General features: G+C 38.2%; 1 protein-coding gene across 22 annotated transcripts in view; it reads left to right on the top strand.

The window, feature by feature from the left end:
* The window catches only part of Mlip (muscular LMNA-interacting protein), a 269627-nt gene that overhangs the window by 223914 nt on the left and 22364 nt on the right, over window positions 1-23349 (top strand). For 16 of the 22 annotated variants that reach the window (XM_039082515.2, XM_039082514.2, XM_063266132.1 and 13 more), the window contains one exon: window positions 4754-4960. The exons of the other annotated variants lie outside the window; for them this stretch is intronic. In XM_039082515.2, coding sequence (XP_038938443.1) covers window positions 4754-4960 — 207 coding nt within the window. The remainder of the gene's footprint in view (window positions 1-4753; window positions 4961-23349) is intronic. 22 annotated transcript variants of the gene reach the window in all.

Genomic DNA, 23349 nt, shown 5'->3' with positions numbered 1-23349 from the left:
TCTCCCACCACTCTTCCTCCTCCCTGTTTCTCAACTACCATTCTACCCCCTGTTTCTACAATGTCAACTCTTCCAGGGTGTACATTATATTCGTGAGGTTACTGTTATATTAGTGAGGTACCTGTTAGTGTCTGGCTTTTCAGTGATCAACATACAAATCTATGTGTCACAAATGGCAGGATTCTTCTTTAAGGATGACAAAGTGTCTCATGCCCAGATGTATTACATTTCTCTTCATCCATTCTGCTGATGAATATATATCCAAAAATGTTGCTGCATAAGCCATCATCAAAATACCTTTCATTATGTTTTTTTATTCAGACATTTATTTTAATTGATTTTTTGTAGATGATATAAGGGTCAAATGTCATTCTTCTACTTGTGGCTATCCAGTGTCTCCATTTATGCCTTGCATCTTTATTAAAGGTCGCGATGGATTTAACTTTGGGCTTTCTGCTCCAGTTCATTGGCCTGTGCATATCCCTTCCCACTGTTACTGTAGTATTTTGATTGTTAAAGCTGTGTGATATATTTTGAAACCAGGAGACAGGTTTCCTGGCATTTAAAAGTGGTGTTAGGAGACTGTACCTGGGTTCATAAGATTGATAGAAGAATCTAATATTGTCATTTTAGATTGTTCTGTGTTTTGGTGTTTTAAATACTGGTTGTGTTATTTTACAATAATAACCAAACAATGTTTTAAACTAATAGATTAGAATGCATTTAAAAATAATTTAATGTCTATCTTAAAGAAATGTTGAAATCTTAGGATTTAAAATTGTTGTTTTTTAGACTATTCTAGAAGTTGTTAAAATAGTCTTTGGGACTTTTTCCAAAAACTGTCTATATGCTTAGTGAAGAAAGGAAAGTGAATAAAAGTTAATTGAGCATTCATCTTGGAAAACCCAAGAAAAACAATGAAACCAAAGGCACAGACAAAAAATTAAAGAAAACATTATTTAGCAAGAAACTATTATCTGCTGCATATAAAAAGCAAGCGAGTGGAGTGAAGATTGATATTAGACAGCTAGAAAGGAGAAAACTGTAGAAATCACAAACACAAATTGTATTCTTTGAAAGCTATGTCAAGCAGCAAGCTGTTTGCTAGAAGATTAGCAAAATGGGAGAAAATAGAAAATAAAAAGTAGACAACACAGAAGCTACTAGAAGGGCAACCTCTGTCCATCTTACATAGTGGTAAATCCAAGGGAGACGTACAATTTAGAACAGACGTGGGAAATGCCAAAGGTATTAGTTTCCCGACTAGTCCCTCAAACCTGTAACCAGAAGAGACGCAGTAAAGTGGTAGAAGGTAGTTTCATGAGCACAGTGGATCCAAGGGGAGGCAATGCAGACCGCTGCGGGCTCTCTTCATCTAAGGATAACAACAGAAGTATTGGCTAACCCTAACGATGATGCCAAGCCAGTTCAACCTTATCGTCATTACCCAAGAGACAGTACACAGAAAGGAAACAGTCCAACATAGTTATGGGCAGCCATGAAATCATCTCAGCTTCACCTACAAAGAACTTAGCTGTTCACTGGAGCAAACTATAACTCGGCAGGTAGGATGCATTCTAGACATGCAAGGAGGAAGCTGACATAGCTCTGTGGACTTTTCAAAGTCACTTTTATCGAACAAAAATCTATTAGGTGTTCCAGCCAAGGATGGATCTGTAAATTTGTTATATATATATATATATATATATATATATTATATATATATATAACATATATATGTTATATATATATAACATATATATATATGAATATATATATATGACTCTGAGGATGTACTTTTATGATAGAGACCAGGGAGAAAATGAAGAAATAGAACTACATACTTTTAGAGCTATAACAGCATCTTGATGAGGTGAAACTGATAAAAAACAGGTGTAGAAACTAAATCCTGAGCTGGCTTCTCAGAGATCCTTGATTTTCTTTCTGCCTTAGAGCTCTCAACAGGCTGAGGATTTAGATGTGCCCGATGATAACCTGCCAGAGACAAAAGGACAACAGCTAAAATAAGGAAACAGCACCAGTTACTTAAATAACTATCCCCGAGACCCTGACTTTTAGTGGCTGGCATTCTCCCCTCCATCAGGTTAGAGGAACATTGGGATTCAGACTGAAGGGGGAGCTGGCCCAGCCTGAAGCCTCGTGTCTCATGTTGATAGCCTGTTCTCTTTTTTTCCTACTGTATCTCAGAATATTATCCTCCAGGCCTTTCTTTTCTGCTAGTTATTGTTCTTTTGACTTCTAGCCTGGTGATTTGGAAAAATTTCAGTGAGCAATCTGATCAGCCAAAAGAAGAAAACCCTGAAATGTCTGAGATTTCCATATTCTGTATGGTGAACTCCAATGGCAGTATGTGGGTATCTCTAAGAAGCCCTGTGTCCGACTCAAATAACATGAGCAGACAGTAGATATCCAGATACTTGGAGAAAACCTCCAGTGCAAAACACAACACAGCAAAATAAGCAAATCCACTAAATCAGGAGTTAAACAGAAATGCAGAGGGGCGATTATCTATGGAGAGAAAAAAAATCAACACTAACGTTTCCAGATGTTAAGGAAAACAAAGACCTTAGTAAATTCAGAAAAAAGTGGTATTTAGAGGACAGAGCAGTCTTGGTAATAAGTGAAGAATAACACAAGTTATACAGAAGCAAAGTCAGAGTGCGGGGGTGGGGAAAATCAACAAGTCCCAGTTTGCTTTGGTACCACAAGTCTCAGAGCCTGAAAAAGTGTCTCGAGTGTTAAATATTGTCATCTTGCATGCACTTTTCATTCTAAGTACTCAAGTAAGCTTGGCCAATACTCACTTCTTTGGTATGTCCACAGTGATCAAATTATGCTCTTCCTTTTTGCTCAGGTGTCTATAGGAGCTGAGGATGCCACACGATCTCATAGAAGTGTGCAGACTGCACTTCTTAGGCCAGAGATTGGTCATGATGAGGTTTCTCGTAAATTGCACAAAGCTTGGCTTGATTTGATTCCCAAGTGTGATGGCTGCATAACTTCTCATGGATCTCAAGACTTGGCCCCCATTATTCAGAGAACTGGTACTCTACATTCTAAGAAATCCAATAGTCTGTAAACAAGAGACTCCTAGGCCAACCTTTTCTATTTTTTTCTTCTGAAGCTGAGGACTGGACCCAGAGTCTTGCACTTGCTAGGCAAGCGCTCTACCACTGAGCTAAATCCCCAACTTTTTCTAAGCTTCCTCAACTGTCACCAGGAGCATTGTCCTGTTCTTGAACAGTGAGGTTTGCTCCTGCTTCTCAATTTTCTACTAATTGCTTTTGACACTAAATAAGGCAATTAGTTGTAACTATGTGACTGAGGAAATAGAAAAAATTAGAATGTTTCTATGTAAATGACAGTACAAAATTTAATAGATCAACTATATATGTTTCATTTAAGTTGCTTACTAGTAGGAGTAGTATTGAGTGGTATTAACCAAAGAAACTAAACAAAAGAAAGAAAGGAAGTATGTACTAAGAAAAAAAGGAGGTAAATTCATTACTACGCTAGCTAAGTTGACATTTCAGGTAGTGTTACTAGATGTTCTAAGAGAATCAACAGAATACCCAAAGAAATGAATAACTAGCAATGTTCCTCTTATGATCAGCATTTTCATTTACTGGTTTAAAGGCCCATCAGAGACTTTAAAAATATTGCTTAAAATGAAGGACATGAACACAAAACCTTTATTTTATTGTTACAAGATGAGTTTACCTATTAGCAAAATGTCATTTTGATCCACATGTACAGCCTTCTGTTATTTACAAAGCACACAAGCAATAGAAAACATCATTGAAGTTACAAACAATATTATTTTCCTTTAAAATTCAATATTAATGTATTAAGTATCTACCATATCCTCTTTTTCTTCATTCTGTGGTCAGAAAGGTAAGAAAATAGGTTGCTGGTCATACAGTAAATGTCCTAGTGGGCTTTGTTGTAGGATAATCAATTAACCTTTGGACAAGAAAGATTTCAGGAGTATAAAATATTACTATGTATCTATAAATATTAGCCCTTTGTTTTTATAATTATATTTCCTATGTTTATGTCGGCTCCTTCTGACCTTCATTGATTCCTTGTTTCATTCACATAACTCATGTTCTTATTTACCTGCCTAATCCTTCAATCTCCTGCATTGACCCTTTTTCATGTTCGCAATCTATCCTAATTAAATATGGCTTCCTCCACAGCAAACTCACCTGTTTGCTGAACTGCCAGGTTCTATCCAAGACAAAACTGCTTGGAAGTGAAAATGGTCTTTATTTCTTTTAGACTCACTTCCAGCTGATCCTTTATTTCTGCTCAGCTCAGCTGGATAAATTAATACACCTGGAGCTTCTTAGCCTCTGCTCATAAATTAATTCCTTCCCATTGCTCTGGCAAAATTCTACACCAACTCAGCTGCATTAATACCTTCCTCTGCTGACTCATTTTTTGCTGACTGCTTGCCTGGGCCCAGTCAACCCCTCCAGATAGGTTCTGCAAGTCTCTATACATTTCTTCTGTCAATACTTTCAGGAACAACAGACAGCATCTGCAGGGGATATGTTGCAAGCTCCTGGTTTGCTTTCAGGAAAGACTGGAGGTAGAGTGGAAAAGATTATTCAAAGAGTCCCCATGAAAACAAGTATCCTGTTAGAGGTTCTAACATGCATCTCTTAGGGAAGTTGTGGTGTGCTTGATTTTCATACACTAACTTATCCTCTGCCTTTCTTCTTCCTAGGATATGGCCATCCCTCACAAGCCTGTTTCTCTCCATCCTTTATATCAGTCTAAACTCTATCCTCCTGCTAAGTCCCTGCTACGTCCACAGACCCTCTCTCATGCTGACTGTCTTACCCCAGGACCCTTCAGTCATTTGTCTTCCTTCTCACTGAGGGATGAACAAGAGAAATCCCCCACTCTACTTAGTCAGGACACATACAATAAGGTGAGACTATTTTGCCAAAATGAGAATTGCTCTTTGCTATGAAACTTTAGGGTGCTACACATCTAAAACTTACGTATGATATCATCTAGATAAAAGACCTGAATGCTTGCATATTTAATATTTAAATATATCAAACATATTAGATACTTGGGTTGAGTTCTAGTACTTTAATTAGGTGGCAATGACTTTGAGGGATGCTAGACATGCATTTTTCTTAAGTCTGTTCCTTCTCTGTGTTCCTCATTATTTCATGGTCTTAGCCCAGTGCAGAGATGTCAAGGAAATGTCTAGAATTTAATAGGGTAGGACTATGAATTTATGTTTTAGTCTTATTTCAATATCTTTAGAAGTTTAATTAATTACAGTAAATTGTTGAGGGGACATAGTGCAGACCATAAATAAGAAATATTTAGAATTACTTCAAGTATCTGCAAAATAACATTAATATTTTATTATATATTATGTCCATTTGCCTATCAGTTTATAGTATAGTGTATATATCTTATATACTATATATAGTATATGAATATATAATTCTATAAACACATGTGTTTTTATATACTATATAATCTATATATACTATGTATTTATGTATATAATTATGTATATAAATTTTACGTATAGTATATGTATAATGTATACTACATATAGGCTATATGTGTGTGTATACATACACATGTTTATAAAATGCAAAGTATTCAGCACCTGGGCTATACATATATGCTGATGTATTATGATATATTTATGATTGCCATTGGAATGCATTCATGAAACCTGTTAGCAATGTACAGCACCACTGTGTGGCCTTTGAATAAATGCCTTTGCCATTTTGAATGTTATATAGCAACCTGGTTACCTAATACAGACTCCCAGACCCTAAAAATTCTCTACACTAATAATTGACCTTCAATTAAATAAATAATTCAGATCAAAAAATCTTATTTAAAAGAATTCATCAAAAATTTCTTCATGTCCAGTAAAACGCATCACTGACATTAAAAATAAAAACAAAGACATCTCCGAGGAGATGGCAGGACAAAACTCATTGGTTCTTGAGATTTTATTCATTAAAAAATAATGTTGATAACCTACTTCAAACAAAGTCATCTGAAAAGTGGGCATGGGCATATAAAGATTTAGCCTTTTATATTTTGTCATCTGTGATGAATGAACAGTCAGTTATGAATTAAATAATGTTTATAGGATCAATTACCTACCGACAACATTTAGGATGACATTACTATGGATTTTAGATGTGTCCTGCTATTGGTGTTTGATAGAAAGAAGTATATAGAGGGGAAGGAAGCATGTTAACATGATTTTATGTTGTTTAAAATTTTATTATGTTATTTGTGACAATAACATAACTACTACCTGCCTTATAAATTATACTGCATGATGGGTAACAGTCATATTTTATAGTATTAGTTATATGAAGCAGCTTCATCTTTAGATATCTTTGTGGTACTAATAGCAACTGTTCAACAACATTAGATCTACCATTCCATTCCTAGTTTGGCTTTGCTTGTCCAGGCTTTGAAAAATAATTTGCAAAAACCGTAGGCATGCAGGTATTGTAGATTTGCCTGTAGGAGCCAGATTGCAGTGGGAAGGGTCACTTGAGTTTATGCGATTGATATCAGCAGAGGCTACACAAGTAAGGGTCTATTTCAGAAGAGAAATTGAAGAGGTAAAAGCTGTGTATGAACTAGACAATCTTCATAAGTAGATTTTTGTCTTTCAGAGTCTAAGATTCATCTATTTCAAACAAAAAGCCATTCACATCCAAAATGCTAATTAAAACCATCTTGTAATAAGACAGTGTTGTCAAAGGAAGATTTAATTGATTGATCATATATTCCTATCCCCCTATTAAAACATAATAGTTACTAAATTTGATAGCAACATCATAGCTGTGGCTAATATTCCCCAATTACCAATATTTTTTTGTTTTCTTGAAAACAATCTGCTGGCCTGGAGTTGTAAAACATAATCTGCTATCAAGTGAACTTTATTCTAATGTGCTAATGTTATTTCCAAGTTTGACCTTACAGCTTTACCTACAAGTAAGTCTTATTACTCTACCTTCTGAAGAACTCCCTGGAAACACATGCTGAATTGGACAGGATTGGACTGTGGGGTCCACCAGGCATTCATTTTATTGTTGTTGAGTTCTAGTGCATTCTTCTACATTTTCACCAGATGCTTTGTGTCTTAAACTCTGACCCCAATCCAGTCCCTCCATACTTTCTAATCAAAGTCCATGATGAGGTCACACCACATCATGGGATGAGGTCCATCATGATGTCATGCCACATCATGTGATACTCTGACCCCAATCCATTCCCTCCCTACTTTCTAATCAGAAGTCCATAATGAGGTCATGCCACATCATGTGATGAGGTTCCCATGTTTTGATTTCATCTTGTTCTGAGCTGTTTTATCCATCTGCCTTTATTTTTATTTATTATTGTTTATGTGGTAAAAGGAAGGCTATATCTTTTAGCTCCTTCTATTATTTGTGAAACAACTATAGACAATTTCTTGACTCCACCTATTCTAGATGGTGGTATTTAGGGAGTAATCCATCCTCTGATTGCTTGTTTCCTCATCTTTGAAAATTAGGATGATACCAGGATCTTACCAGAGCCTATAAGAATAAGGTAGATTAAGTATATTACTGGATAACAAAGGGCCTGAACCATAACAAGAACCATGTAGAGGGCAGAATGTTTTATGAGCGAGCCTTTGAACTGCCGTTTCCCCAGACCTTTGTGTCTTCATTTATCTTTTCTAGACTGGGTGCTTCCCTGTAGCACAAAGGAAACTCAAACAAACAACACGACATGACACAGCACAGTAACACACTTCTCCATTCATTTCCTTCACGATGCTATAAATCTAGCAATTTCTTTCTTTCTTGTTGTTGTCATAATGGACAGTAGACATTCTCTCCATGCCCAGCCATGACTAACTCATCCTTGAAAGGATTCTGATTTTGCTCCTAGCACTGAACTGAATTGCTCTAATGAAGATTAATGTACTGTTAGCAGAATGTCTCCAGGTCTCTATCTCCATTATTCCTGTGTAGTGATTGATTCTCTCCTTTGTTAAACATCTCTTGTGTACCTGTTGTTTTTTCTTTATTTTTCCTTGACTCTAGATTGAACCAATGGTTTTATGTATACTAGGATTTTTTTTTGTAACACTTAGCTACACCCCAAATCAAAATTTTACTTTGTTTAGAGTGTCTTGTTACATTCTAGGCATGAACTGCCTAGCCTTCTAGTTTCTGCCTTGTATATAGCTGGGATTATAACATATAGGCATGATGTGCCACTACAAATGACTACATTTCTAGTTGATACACTTTAGATATATGGCTGTTCACAGATTTCAGCGAGTATCACAGTGTTGGTGAGTATGAAATCCACATGTCCAATTCTTATTTCTCCATTGCTATTCTGTTTCTTACCTCCAGCTGCTTGCTCATTACCTCCACTGGTGTAGTTTGATTAAGAATGTCCCCTGTAGGTTCCTATATTTAAATACTTGGTCCCAGTTGGTGGTTCTGTTTGGCTTAGGAGGTATGACCTTGTTGGTAGAATTGTGTTTGTTGCAGTGAGCTTTGGGAACTCAAAGACTCATACAGAATGCTCTCTCTGCTACCTGAATGTGGTCAAGATATGAACTCTCAGCTTGCTGCAAGATTCCTGCTTGAAGCCACTGCTCAACACTGTCATGGTAATGGACTCTCATTCCCCGGGAACCATAAACTCAAATAAACCCTTTGTCCCATAAGTCACTACAATCATGGATTTATTATTTATTTATTCATTTATTTATTATCACCATAATAGAAATAGAGCTGGAAAAATCAATTTGTCATTCCTCACTCATTCATTTTACTGAAGACTGTCTTGTAATGGTTTCCTTACTTCGGCCATTAATATTCTATTAATATTCTGAAAGTCTCCAGACTGAAGGCTGTACTCATCTATTATAATCATTTTTCCTTTACTTTGTTCTTGTAGTAGCCAGTAATTTCCCAGGTTGAGCGGGATCTCCCTCAGCTGTGCAGTAGCATTGTTTCCCAGTTTCGCATTGCTGGCCCACTTTATTTAAAATGATGGACTTACTGTCCTCTAGGCAGGCCATCAATACCCGACACCATTCTAGTTCTACATGGATTCTCCTATATAAAATTACCTGGGTTTTCTCCCGTGGGTACGAACATTTGTACATTATAAATCAGTCAAATTATGCCTCCTTTTCAGTGAAGTTACTTCATGCAGCATTCATAGCAATTGTTTCCCTTTTCAATCTCTCCAATCCTTGTCTGTGCCAGTCACCTCCCGAGCCATTATAGATTGACAGGTTTCTTTATTGAGCTTTTCTTGTTCATCTACAATTTGACACACTTGACATGATTTTTTTCCACATTATAGAGATTGTAGAAAATGTGTGTTAATAATCCATTTTCCTAGCTGAACCCGAAGCTAGAATTCCTATTTAAAGAATACTAAATCTGAGTCAACTGATATGTTTAGAATAATCTTAGTAAACTAAGATTTTGTTTTGTTTGTTTAAGGCACATTTGATCACCAGCTCTTGGGAAGCTTCAATATTAGAATATATATAAGTACACAGAGAAGTGATGGTGTGGCCATCTGATCTTCTCCTGCTTTATGTAAATTCTGAAATCTTCCAGTGGTGTGTATGACCCTATTTCTCTAGAGCATCTGACTAAAACTGGTATATGAGCTTGCCTTATCCTCCATACTCACCGGTGTGGCACATCCTCATAGAGTCTCAGTCAACTACCTCTACCTCTAGAGCACAGTGAAATTTGTATCGAAAGCAAGAAAACTCTGAGGCTCTCTCAGCGCCATCATCTTGTTCACCCACACATCCTTCACTCGTTTCCACAGGTGCTTTGGACACCAGAAGCTGCAAGCACCCTTACCTATGACTGCATCTAGTCAAACGTCATTTGTATTTGCAAATTTCGAAGGATGCTATTTTATGTATACATGATGTATGCACACTAGAGTGAATGCTGTGGCACAGATGTGGCCACCAGAGGACAACTGTCTGGAGTTATTTCTCTCCTCCCTTCTTTACAGAGGCTCTGGATATCGTATAGGTGTTGGGGCATTAAAACAGCAAGAGCCTTTAATGACAGAGTCAATTGACCAGCCCATAGACTTCATTATGAGCAAGTGTTAATACTGTCCGCTCTTGACTGGATCTTCTAGTTGACTGTGGAATACCCCAATGAAAAAAAAATTCAAGTCATTATCGTTGATGGTCATTGTCAACCTGACTGGAGTTATGACCATCCAGAGGCTCATCTGAAGGTTTTAAAGATGGGCACCTGAGGATGGAAGACCCACCCTTAATCTCAGCACGTGTAGTGCCATTCCATGGACTGGAGCGCAGGCCTGAATAAATCTGGGAAGGGAATAGGCAGTTAGACTTCATCCTTCTTTTCCTTGCTTCTTGATCTGCATGCACTGCAGTGTAAGCTATTCCTCTTGTAACTTGTAATGTTGTACACTGTCCTCAAGGGTGAGCCAAGATGAACCTTTCCTCCTGCAAACTTCGACTTGTCAGATATTTGGTCATAGCAATGAGGAAAGTTACTGGTGCATAGTGATGAGCAAAGTGGTACTCTGCTTCCTCTCACATTCCACACAGGGGTGTCTCTTCTGCTGTTAGAATTCATGGTTTTACTATTTAAAATATATCCTAAGTCTGACATTGAGTTCTAACACAAAGAGGCTACAATGTGCCTTATAGGCAAAATAGCTAAGGCAAACTTTTCTTTCCCATGAATTAGAATGCTAGCCAGGAATTTATTGTCAATAAGTCAGTAGTAAGGAATTTGTTGTCAATGGATCAGTAATATGTAAATTTTAAGAAAAAGAAACACATATAAAATAAGTCATTTATTGATTGGCTGATAAGTGTGTGAATAGAGATAATGGTCTGTTTAAATTCTGCAGAGAAGAGAATCCACATATGAGAAATTACTTTGGAAGTGAATTCCAGACAGGTTAGGAGGGTTGAGAAATAACCCAAAGAAACCATTTGATGAAGGTTAGGTTGGCAAACAAATCATCATTGTGGGAAAAACTCTAAAAGACAAACAGAAAACAATGAAGGACCCATAATGGAGCAGTGCCAACTAAGAGGAAGGGAGGAAGTTTTGACAAATCAGTTGAGTCTAGAATATTGGGGCAGAGGAGCTGGGCAGAGGAACTGCACTAATCACTAGAGAGAACAGGCAATAGGCAAAGGAAAACAGGCAGAGAGAACGGAGTTTGTGTTAAAGAAGGCTAGGACGCCATGTGTAGACACGGATATATCTCTGCTCACCCAATCTTATAATTTTTGAACTAAATTTGAAGTCTAGACTTCCTCAAATCAAAATTTAAGAGTGGGTTGGAGAATATGGCTCAGTGGTTGAATAGCTATAAAATCACTCCCAAATCTCACCCCTCCCCCAAATCTCACAGGTATTTTCTTAGTTTTGAAGTGTTGTTCATACTACTGGTCCTGCTAAAACAATGAAGAAGACTGGAGATAGATGCATCTGCTCATGTGATATGAAGTTGTATGCCATCTGCCATGACTTTATCCAATTGATTTCTCACTTGCAATGAGCCTTAGTGTTTTTGTCTTTAAAGGCAGGCGGGTACCACATGCAGCATCTCAGCTTCTGTCTTGTTCGAGGTCTTTCCTAGTCCTTCCTCTACTGTCCTCCATGTCATAAAATTCAGGACATTCAGAAGATGATACTTAGCATAGTCCAGGCATTCATATGATTCTGCAGGTTCCTCACTGCTTTTCTTCGCCCTCAGTTGAGAACATGCAGAAAGTGATTAAGTAAAAACCTTATCATTCTGTTATAACGTATTGTTCCCTATCCATCTTCTGTCTTAGTCTCCTGTTTCTTACTCCCATAATCTCAGGTATGTTTATTCATTTTCAGTCAGCCTGAAATTCTAATTCTTTTGGCCTAGTTAAGCACTCCAAATCCATCGCTCAATTGCCTGTTCTCTTCTTTCCCCCATATTCCAATTATCTTTCCTTTTATTTGGCACAGCTAAGTCAGTGTGGGCAGAAAGTTACCCCTCATCAGTGTTTCTCTCAGTCACTACTCTGCTGGTAACATGAAACCAGATAAATGAACTCCAGACTCGGTCTGAGTGAGGCTCCTGATCTGCCTGAAGGATGATGGATAGGATCTCCTAAGCAAGAAGAGGCTATTCCTGTGAAAACCTGAGTGGTTTACGAGCAAGAGTAGGATCAACAGCTTTGAAGCCAAAGGAAACAATCCACAGGCACCCTTAAAACTATCTTCTCTTTCTGTTTTCAAAACAGTCTCTTATGGCCGTGCCTTGTTAATTACTCAGCAACCATTTTACTGCATTCGCTTACCCAAAATACAACACCTTGTTTACAACCATACTCAATTTTACTTCATTTTGAATCTGCTCATATCCCATCAAAGACAGAAGGAGATTTCTTTGTATACATATCTTCTCCTTGAACCAACCACGACTGTGGTCTATGACATGAACATTGTAACTCACCAGCTTCCTTTAGCTTTCCTACCACTTTAAATTTAAATATCTCAGTGATTGTCTCTGGAGGAGCCTGTTAGGAAACAAACTAACAAACGAACAACAATGAAATTCAAAGGAAGAAACAGAAACAGAATAAGGAAGCTTTCACTTCAGGACCAGTTCAGCCAGCCTTGTTCTCCCTGTTCAGAAACCCCTCACATCCGGGATTATACTGGCCCTTAACCCTTTGTAGGCCCCTAGGCTGCCACCAGTGCTGGTGGGAGTCAGACCAAGACATTAGCTGTTCTCTCAAATAGCTAGGAAAATGTATGTTTCTGTGTAGATAACTTGGTGTCCTAATTAGTTTGGGCTTTAAAAACATAAATGAGTGTATGCATTTATTTATTTTGAGGCAGCTTTATTTTTAGAAATAGGTTATTTTTTTTACAAAGAAATATTTGATCTGTTCTGTAATAAACAATTTGAGTAGGTAAATATGTATTTTGATAAATAAGATATTAATTCAGTGTCCCCTTTCATGTTCGAGTGTTCTCATTTGATTAGTAATGACAATTATTCTTAGTGAAATGAAAGTGGAAACTCAGCCGCAGTATCTATTGATAAGGTATCTGTTGTGGAATTTCTTTTGGTGAATCATTAAGTTATCTTATGCCTATAAGTGAAAAAAAATCAATTCAATGCCCATGGTGGAAAATAAAACCTTTAGGCTGTTACCAGAATCAAGTGAAATTTTTACTGGTACATTCCAGTATTGAATTTAATTCACATTTCCATACATAGCTCTATTAATATAAACTTGGTGTTAGAATGAGAGAAACGGCCCATCAGTATAGCTGGAAAAACAGGCTTCATCTTAAGCAATCTTTCCTTTATGAAAGCATTTTTCCTTTTTAAAGCTCCCATTCATTCACGTGCGTCTTTTCATCTGCTCACCCCTGTTTCTGCCCTCAGAAGCCACCCTGAGCCCTTGAGTTTTATGCTCTGTCTGTGCATATTCAGTAGTTGTTTTAGTGATTTCTTGATACAGACACACAGACTCACAGAAACACAGATGCGCACACACACACACACACACACACACACACACACACACACCCACCCATTCTTACCACAGAGGAAATAAAGATGGTTTATTCTGAGGCCCTGCGGCCTGGAATTACAAACTTAAGTTACCCCAAATTTCATGGAAGCTATTTCATGAGATTTATATAACAACAGAACAAAGCAGGTCATAAATCAAGTCATTTTTAAAAACCATAGTGGTGGAAACATCAGAGAAGCAGGCAGGGAGATTCCCAGCTTCAGAAGCCGTCTGATCAAGTTCTTAGCATTTTGAGTGACAGAGTAGAGAATTTTTCTAAGTTAATACACTCAAACTTTTTATTTGTTTAGCAGAATTCTCATAGAGGTGGACAAAAATAGCTCTTTTAGAGCTAAAGATAGCCCAAGATATACAGTAACTGGGCTGTAGACCTGCACCATCCCAACCTCTCCACAGTCATGGAACTTTTAATCAGCCTATCAGAGTTTGTAGATTCGGCCTGTTTCTAGAAATTGTTGCTTACCATATAATCCAATGTTATTGGTGTGCCCTATCTATCTATCTATCTATCTATCTATCTATCTATCTATCTATCTATCTATCATCTCTCAGTCTCTCTCTGGGCAGAATACTAACTGCAGAATATTTGACTTGGTTTTGAAACTTTGTCCTGACCCCAATTAAGATGCCTGTCAGATTTCCTGGGAGCACTAGAAAACCACAAGCTCCTGACTCACATAGAACTCGTGCAAGTGGGTTATAATATCAACACTATGTGCATATTATACAAACCATGATTCAGATGGAGTGCCTCAGAAAGGAGATTTTCTCTGATATTTTAACAAAATAATATCAATGAAAAGAAAGGGAGGCTGGTTATAAGTAGTCCAGAACTTACCTACTGGTGGCTCAAAGGCTTTGGGCAGCCTTGAAACCACTTATCTTCTTAAGATAAGTTATGAATATTTAGATTTAGAGACACAAAGCACAGTGGAGAGAAAAACAGCACATTGAGATAAACTGAGCTTCAAGACAAAAAAATGACCATCTATCAGAGTAATTAGGTTCAAAATTATAAAGACCGTGTTTAACACATAACATGATTCTCTTCCCAAAAAACATAGATGGTGTCTATTTTATACAGAAATCTAGGAGTCCTCAAGTCTAGAAGTAAACACGGCAGAATTATTTATTTGTGTCACAAAGATTTATTGAATCTCCAGTAGGCAAGAGCCCTGGCTAATAAGTGCTGACCGAACCAGAGGGAACAAGCAGAGAGGTGTGGATGGCTTAACTAGGAATTTGTTTTCCATGTAGGAAATAGTAAAGACACCAAACAAACAAACAACCAACAGGAAGCATGGTTATCATGTAGATGTGGCAGCTATGAGGTCCTCAACTCCTCTGCTGAGTCAGGACTAAGGAAGGATGTGACCCCCAACCTGGGAATGTGAGGTGGGAAAGAAGCAACAGTCTGGGCCTTGCTGGGTGGGAGGGAGCAGGGGAAAGGCAGACAAACTCAAAATCATAGTATAAACTCTGGACAGGGTCTGAATTTATTATCTACCCTGTAATGCATCCTACAGTCTGTCTCCAGACCTCAACACTTGCTTGTCAGCCATAGCATTAAAGTTTAGTGGATAAGATAATATTAAATATTCTGGCAAAAATGAACAGAGCCCAGCACATGTCAGGGAGGAAGAGGTGGGAGAATTGCTTATGCCTCGGGGCTTCAAGAACAACCTAGACAGCAAGATAGGAAAAGGAGGAGGGGGAGGAAGAGGAGGAGTAGGAGGAGGAGGGGAGGGAAGAAGGAGGAGAAATAAAAAAAAAAAGACCACAACCCCAAAATAATATAATTTGGCAGTCACTTTACTAAAAAAGACCATTTTTAAACTTGGAGGCAAACTGCCTACAGCTACCTCATAGATCATGCTACATTGACTGTATACACAAGGAAAAACCTGTCTGGTGAATAAACCAGGGTAATTTATTTTTGATCAACATAGAGATAAATGGCCTTGCTCTCAATTTGAAAACTTTTCTGACAAATTTTGGAGGTAATGGGAATTGGATAACTATTAGGATGCTTCAGAAGAGAAAAAAAATCTTTGTGGTGGGTGGAATGGGATATTTTATCAAACTCAAAATAGGTTTTTAATGTTCGGAGACTCTTCAGGAAAGCACAACAGAGGCAGTGTTCTCAGCTCCTAAATTGTTTTCAGAATGGACGGACTCTTTCAATGTGTTCATTAAGAACGTTCTGTTCAACTGGCTAAATCAGAGTAATTGGACTTTTAGCATTAACAAATGAATGCCAGTGAGCAGGTATTTTAACAGACGCACTTGTGCGATTGGAGTATAAGGCTCTTTAGTTATGTTCTCCAGCAGCAGACAGAGTATCTCACCGCAGTGAAGGCCTCTGTGATAATTTGCCGTAGGAAACGGGAGTGTCTGGGCCTCTAAGTGCTTGTTGTCACCCTGAAAATGTTTTAAAATTTAATTACGGAACTGTTGACTTGTGTATTTCTTCTGGGAAGCTGAGAACAGTCCCTTCTTTTAATCATATTTCTCTTTTTGGCTTAATCTTAGTGACAAAAACATCTGTCCCTGAGCGCATTTGTTGTATGGCCCCAGACATGTAGAATCTAGCTGAAATATTTCATTGTGACGTATTTTTTTTCGCTTTTTTTCCTTTGTTGGTTTTTACTGAAAATAATCCATTGGTACAATACATTCTGATTATAGTTTTTCTTTCCCCAACCACTCCCAGAAACTCCCCTCTTCCCCAACCACCCAAACCCCAATTTCTTTCTCTCTTTCATTAGAATACAAACAAGAATCTAAAAAACTAATAAAACTAGATAAAACTAAAACAAGCAAACAAGAGTAGGACATAACAACAATAGCAAAAACCAGGAAAAAGAAAGAGTTGAAGAAAAAGCTCGAAGTACACATGAACGCAGAGACTCACTCATTCACACACAAAGGAATCCTACGATAAGGCAGGACCAAGAGCTGTTGGGGTCCACTGTATGAATGTGTGGCCCTGTCTTTTTAAGTCTTAATTCTGTACTGGCAGAGAGCTAATAGCCCATCATGAGTCTCATATTTTGTGAATATTTGTTCCTTCCTCACCTGCTGAAGCCATCTAGAATTATATCTGATTAGCTTTAATTAAAAGCTAACAGTCAATAGCTGGGCAAGAAGGAGATGGCGGAACTTCCAGGCAGAGAGAGGGACTCTAGGAGAAGAAACCAGGGGTGGGAACAACTCTGGAATGGACAGATGGACAAGAGCAGAGCAGAGAGGTAGACCTGGCCATGTGGTGGGACATAGGCCAGAATGAATGAGTCAGGAGAGAGTATTCGGAAGACAGTCAAGCTAAGGCCTAGGCTTTAAAAAAATCAATATTTTAATAACTTTATCTTAATATAAAATATTAACAAACACCTGAGTAAACACAGTGAGTATTTATATCACTGGCAGGTCTGTGAAAGTCCCACTATAAGACACAATACATATGGAGTGGACTCGTAAGACAAAAAAGAGCACCGACAAAGAACTATCACAAGACCATTGAATTTGTTTTGTTGATGGCCATTTGTTGATTGAAAGTGTTACTGTTGAGCACTGGGCTTGGTCTTGAGAGTAGTTTGTATACTCACCAAAACTCTGTTAGATAAGATTAATTTTTCATTTGTGAGTTATCAATTGGCGATAGCTTCTGGCTTAGGGATGGAGGCTTATGTCCACTTTCCTTCTCAGTGCTGGAACCATGTTTAGCCCTAATTTGTATAGGCTCTTTTTATGCTGCCGTTGTGTCTGTGAGTTAATATGTCCATTGTCCTACTCGTTTGGGACGTCTTGTTCCGGGTGTCTTCTATCCCATCTGGCTTTTACACTCTTTCTTGTCAAGTTCCCTAAAGCTCGAGGAGAGGGATTTGATGAAGACATCTCTTTTAGGACTGAGTATTCTAAGGTCTCACTTCGTGCATTGTTCAGATCAGAATGTGGGTTTCTGTACTTTTTTCTGTATACTTCAGGAGGACGCTTCTCTAATGGTGCTTGAGTAAGACACTGATAGAGCAGAATGTCATTAAGTGTTATTTATTGCTATGTTTATTTGTCAGAATGTTAATATTTGGTTTTTCCCTTGGTCTGTGGCCTGTTTAGTCTCAGGTTGTCACCTGAGCAGTGTCGGAGATGGTTTCCATCTCATGGGTAGATCTTAAGTCATCAAATATTGGTTAATTACTTTAAAAAAATTTGTTTCACTATCACACAAGTATATGTTACAGGCAGGTCATTCTTGTAGATCAAAGGTTTTGTATCTGGGTTGGTGTTACCTTTCTCTTTTGGTAACAAAGAAAAACACATCAAAAATACAATCCACCAGGACCAAACAAACTTATTCCAGAGATGCAGGGTTAGTTCAACATACTTATCAATAAGTCTGTTTGATCATGGTGAATAATCTTTTTGATGTGTTCTTGGATTCTACTTGCAAATGTTTTATGAAAAAATTTTGCATCTATGTTGTGATTCTCTTTGTCAGGTCTTTGTGAACTCACAAAACAAACTGGGCAAGGTTCCTTCTGTTTCTGTTTTGTGGAATAATAATTTGAGGAGTATTGGTGTTAACACTTTTTGAAAGTCTGGTAGAATTCTATACTACAACCATCTGGTCATGGACCTTTATTGTTTGGGAGACTTCATTATTGCTTCCATTTAACTCAGACCTATAGGTCTGTTTAAATTGTTTATCTGATCTTGATTTAACTTTTGTGTTATGTATCCATTTCTTTTAGGTTTTTCCAATTTTGGGAGTACAGGTTTTTAAAGTATGTCCTCATGATTCTCTGGATTTCCTCGCTGTCTGTTGATATGTTCTTTCCATTTTTAGTTTTGTTAATTTAGCTATAATCTTTCCTTCTTTTGATTTGAATAAGGATTTGTCAATCATAATGATTTTTTCAAAAACCCAATTCTTTGTTTCACTGAATCTTCAGGATTTTTGTTTTTTTTTTTATTTTGTTTTCTTTCTGTTTTGTTGATTTCAGCCTTGAGTTTGATTTCTTGCCATCTACTCTTTTGGGATGTGATTTCTCCTTTTCATTTTAGAGCTTTGGGTGTGCTGTTTAGTTGCTAATATGTGATCTCTCCAATTATTTTAGGGAGGTCCTTAGTGTTATGACCTTGCCTCTTAGAACTGCCTTCATTGTGTACCATAAGTTTGGGTATATTGTGTATTCATTTGCATTCAATTCCAGAAAATTGAATTTTTTCTTTCTTAATTTCATTTCTTTCTTAATTTATGTCTTGACCCACTTATTTTCACTCAGTGTGAGTTGTTCCATTTTAGTGAGTTTGTAAGCTTTCTGTTGCTGCTGTGGTTGCTGATATCCAGCTTTAACTCTTGGTGGCCAGTTAGGATGTCATTTCAGGTGTTATTTCAGTTTTCTTGTATCTGTTGAGACTTGTTTTGTGTCCAAGTAAATGATCAATTTGGAGAAAGTTGCATGATCTGGTGAGACGAAGGTATATTCTCTTGTATTTGCATAAAATGCTTTATAAATCTGTCATTTGGTCTATGACATCAGCCACTTCATTTTTTCTCTGTTTAGTATTTCTCCGGGTAACCTGTCTATTAGCAAGAGGGTAGTATCCAAGTCTTCCACTATCACTGTGTGAAGGTCGATGTGTTATTTTAGCTGCAGTAGTGTTTCTTTTGTGAGCATACATTTCCTTGTATTTGGTATATAGATATTTCAAATTGCAATATCCTCTTGGGGGATTTTTCCATTGATGAGTATGTAGTATCCTTCCCTATATCTTCTGGCTTGAAGTCTCTTTTGTCACATTTTTAAAAAAATAAAACATCTTAATATTAAAAACATTGCCAATTGGAAATAAGTACTTGATTGGAGGTGGTCAGAAGTGTAGTTTTAGTGAGGCAAAGTCTACTTGAAGAGTTTTTAAAGCTTTCCTCAGACAACATGCTTTTGTCCCTTCTTTTGTATTGCCTGTATTTGTGCTGTTTAAGTGTGGAGTCATATAGGCATATGCCACCTGTTGTACCTCATTCCAATGGAGAAACTAAGGGAGGAAATAGAGTTTGCATTTCACAGCATGCACCTGGCCATAATTCTCAAGGCAGCGAAGATCAGGTTCTTCAGTGAGAGAGCCGAGGGTAGGGCACTGAGTAAGTATTAGGTTATTGAATAAGTGCTCTTCACAAACGCTTCTTGTAAGCAAGCAAGAGAATCCTAATGGGGGTAGGGTGGGGCAGGGAGAAAGCACTGTTGTGCTCTCTTTGGTTTAACACCTAGGTAGAGGGATATAAAAAGAAACTTGTCCATACGTGAAGCAGGCACCCTCCTCCCCAACTTTAGTCTGTCTTGTTGGTGGCAGAAGTTTAGGAAGGTGAGGACATACTTCTCAGTAAACATTTGCTTAGTTCAGTGAGACCCTGATGAAGGCATTTCAACTGTCTGCCCTTGCTGCCAATATTTCTTTTAATACCATCCTGCATTTTTCTTTCTTATTGAAGAAGAATACAAAGAAGTTTTAAAGGAGCTTTTTATTGGGGGGGACAAATATTCTGTGGCCTTAGGTTTTATCGTCCACATTTGAATGAAAAATCTAAGAGATGCTACAATTCTATCTGATACCTTAGACAAATGTGGTATAGTAAAATGGACTTCTGGTTTTTTTGTTTGTTTGTTTAATTTTTTTATTTTTTTCCCCTATGCTTCTTGAGTATGGGAGTTTTGGCAGGAACCACTGGGACTGATTTAAATGGTGCTGCTGGTTGGTCTCATGGTTTCCCTTGGGACCATGCTAGGCAAACACAAGTTGAACTAATGTTCCCAGCCACCGATATTATCATTTTAATTTTCTAGATCTTACCCATTGAGATTGCTGAAATGTAATGGTAAGGTGGAGTTTTCCTGTAAGATACTTACATCAGTAAATAATCTACTTATCTTGTGGTTTGAATTTGAATAAAAGCTTTTCTTTAATATGGAAATTGTGTTTGTGCTTCTAGAGAGGAACACAGAAGTAATAGAAAACACCCTTTTCAAATGGGAAATCTCTTTGAAATGTGTCAGGAACAGACATGACCAAAAGCCCAATTACAATATCTGTTGGCAAATCCTAGGTAAGGGATGGCCTAAAGAGGCAAGGGACACCTGGCATCCTGACAGTTCTAAGGTATAAAAGGAGCATAATAAAGTCTTCGCTATAGCTTACATATTTTAAAAATATATATTGAAGCCATGCATAGAGGTATATGACTGGAGAAGTGGGGTTTCAATGCCAACAAAGGGTGGCTAGGCACCTTACTTAGGGAAACCCTTCAATTACTGGTATTTTCATTCTCCTTAGCTCACCTTTCTACTACCCACTCATATACACTGTCCCTCCCCAGCAGTGCCTATCCATCCTCAGTGCTGCTGGGGAAGAGGAGCTCTTAGTAGACCTCCTGCTGTGGAGGGGGAAGAGGAGGAGGAGGAGGAGGAGGAGGAGGAGTAAGAGGAGGAGGAGTAAGAGGAGGAGGAGGAGGAGGAGGAGGAAGAGGAGGAGTAAGAGGAGGAGGAGGAGGAAGAGGAGGAGGAGGAGGAGGAGGAGGACGACGACGACGACGACGACGACGACAGACAGACAGCATTGGGTCCATGAAGAGGGATGGGAGATGGCCAGACCATTTCCTAATTATTACTCAGTCTAAATAGTTGCACGAGTACTTGTGATACCTCAGTTTACAGGCGTTGACAAAGCGTCAGGCTCTGGAACTGGTTTCCTACTGTTTGTAGGGAACTTGCTCTCAGTGAAAAAACGATCTCGATTGAGAGTAAGGAAGAGAAATTGGAACTGGAAAATAATTCTGTAATTGAGCCTTTATTATAGATCCATTTACTTTCTATTATGTGTCACACAAATAAAAGAGCAATTCTTGTATGACCCAGAAGATAAAGAATAGAGACAAAACAATTTACTAATATTTCCTTTGTGAAAAAAAATAGATATTTGGTTTGTGGTTGCATTAGAGCATTGGGATATAAAAAAGAACTGAAAATGATATTTTATGTGTAATTCTAAGCAACTAAATGTATCCTTAAAGGAAGGACAAGAAGAACAGCCAACATACTTCCTTGTTAACTTCAATCTCAATTTCTGAAATCCATTTTCTGCCCCAGGATGGTATTGGCATATGATTTTTTGTTCCATTTTTTTTTATTATTGCCTGGGAAGTCTGCACGAAGATAAAGTGAATAGTTAAGTCCCCAGGGAGTGGTTTTCTGCTTGAGAAAGAAACAACTACAGGTAAAATGTGAATAAACAAAAAGAAATGGAATTTATTTGTAACAGACTGAACGTAGGGTGGACAGAAGCATTCCATTGTGCCATAAGCTGTCCTTTAGAACACAGAGCACTGTCCTTGGAGAAAGGGAATGTCCTGAGCTTTACTTCATAACTCAGGACAGGAAAGGCTAAGAGTAAAATAAATATACGTGGGGAACTCTGAGATCTGTCCCAGAGACCAGAGCAGAAGCCTTTTTTGTTTTCTTATTGTATCTCCAGAACTGAGTTTGGAATGTGGTCATCAGCATTCATCATGGAGCACTCTGTGGACACAGAAAACAATGGATATGTGACATGTGTCTACATGTCATCAGCCGAGCACACACAGGGCACCCAGGGAGCACACAGCCGAGCTCTGTAAAACTCAGTAGTGTTTATGAAACACCCAAACAGTGGAAGAACTAAGAACTGATTTTTTTTTTCTTTTTTTTTTTCTTTTTTTTTTTTTTTTATTAACTTGAGTATTTCTTATATACATTTCGAGTGTTATTCCCTTTCCCGGTTTCCGGGCAAACATCCCCCTCCCCCCTCCCCTTCCTTATGGGTGTTCCCCTCCCAACCCTCCCCCCATTGCCGCCCTCCCCCCATAGACTAGTTCACTGTGGGTTCAGTCTTAGCAGGACCCAGGGCTTCCCCTTCCACTGGTGCTCTTACTAGGATATTCATTGCTACCTATGGGGTCAGAGTCCAGGGTCAGTCCATGTATAGTCTTTAGGTAGTGGCTTAGTCCCTGGAAGCTCTGGTTGCTTGGCATTGTTGTACTTTTGGGGTCTCGAGCCCCTTCAAGCTCTTCCAGTTCTTTCTCTGATTCCTTCAATAGGGGACCTATTCTCAGTTCAGTGGTTTGCTGCTGGCATTCGTCTCTATATTTGCTGTATTCTGGCTGTGTCTCTCAGGAGCGATCTACATCCGGCTCCTGTCGGTCTGCACTTCTTTGCTTCATCCATCTTGTCTAATTGGGTGGCTGTATATGTATGGGCCACATGTGGGGCAGGCTCTGAATGGGTGTTCCTTCAGTCTCTGTTTTAATCTTTGCCTCTCCCTTCCCTGCCAAGGGTATTCTTTTTCCTCATTTAAAGAAGGAGTGAAGCATTCACATTTTGATCATCCGTCTTGAGTTTCGTTTGTTCTAGGGATCTAGGGTAATTCAAGCATTTGGGCTAATAGCCACTTATCAATGAGTGCATACCATGTATGTCTTTCTGTGATTGGGTTAGCTCACTCAGGATGATATTTTCCAGTTCCAACCATTTGCCTACGAATTTCATAAACTCGTTGTTTTTGATAGCTGAGTAATATTCCATTGTGTAGATGTACCACATTTTCTGTATCCATTCCTCTGTTGAAGGGCATCTGGGTTCTTTCCAGCTTCTGGCTATTAT

Source organism: Rattus norvegicus, chromosome 8 (assembly GCF_036323735.1).
Source record: "Rattus norvegicus strain BN/NHsdMcwi chromosome 8, GRCr8, whole genome shotgun sequence".
Taxonomy (NCBI): domain Eukaryota; kingdom Metazoa; phylum Chordata; class Mammalia; order Rodentia; family Muridae; genus Rattus; species Rattus norvegicus.
Note: the sequence above shows the minus strand (reverse complement) of the source record. Positions and strands in the feature narration are given on the sequence as shown.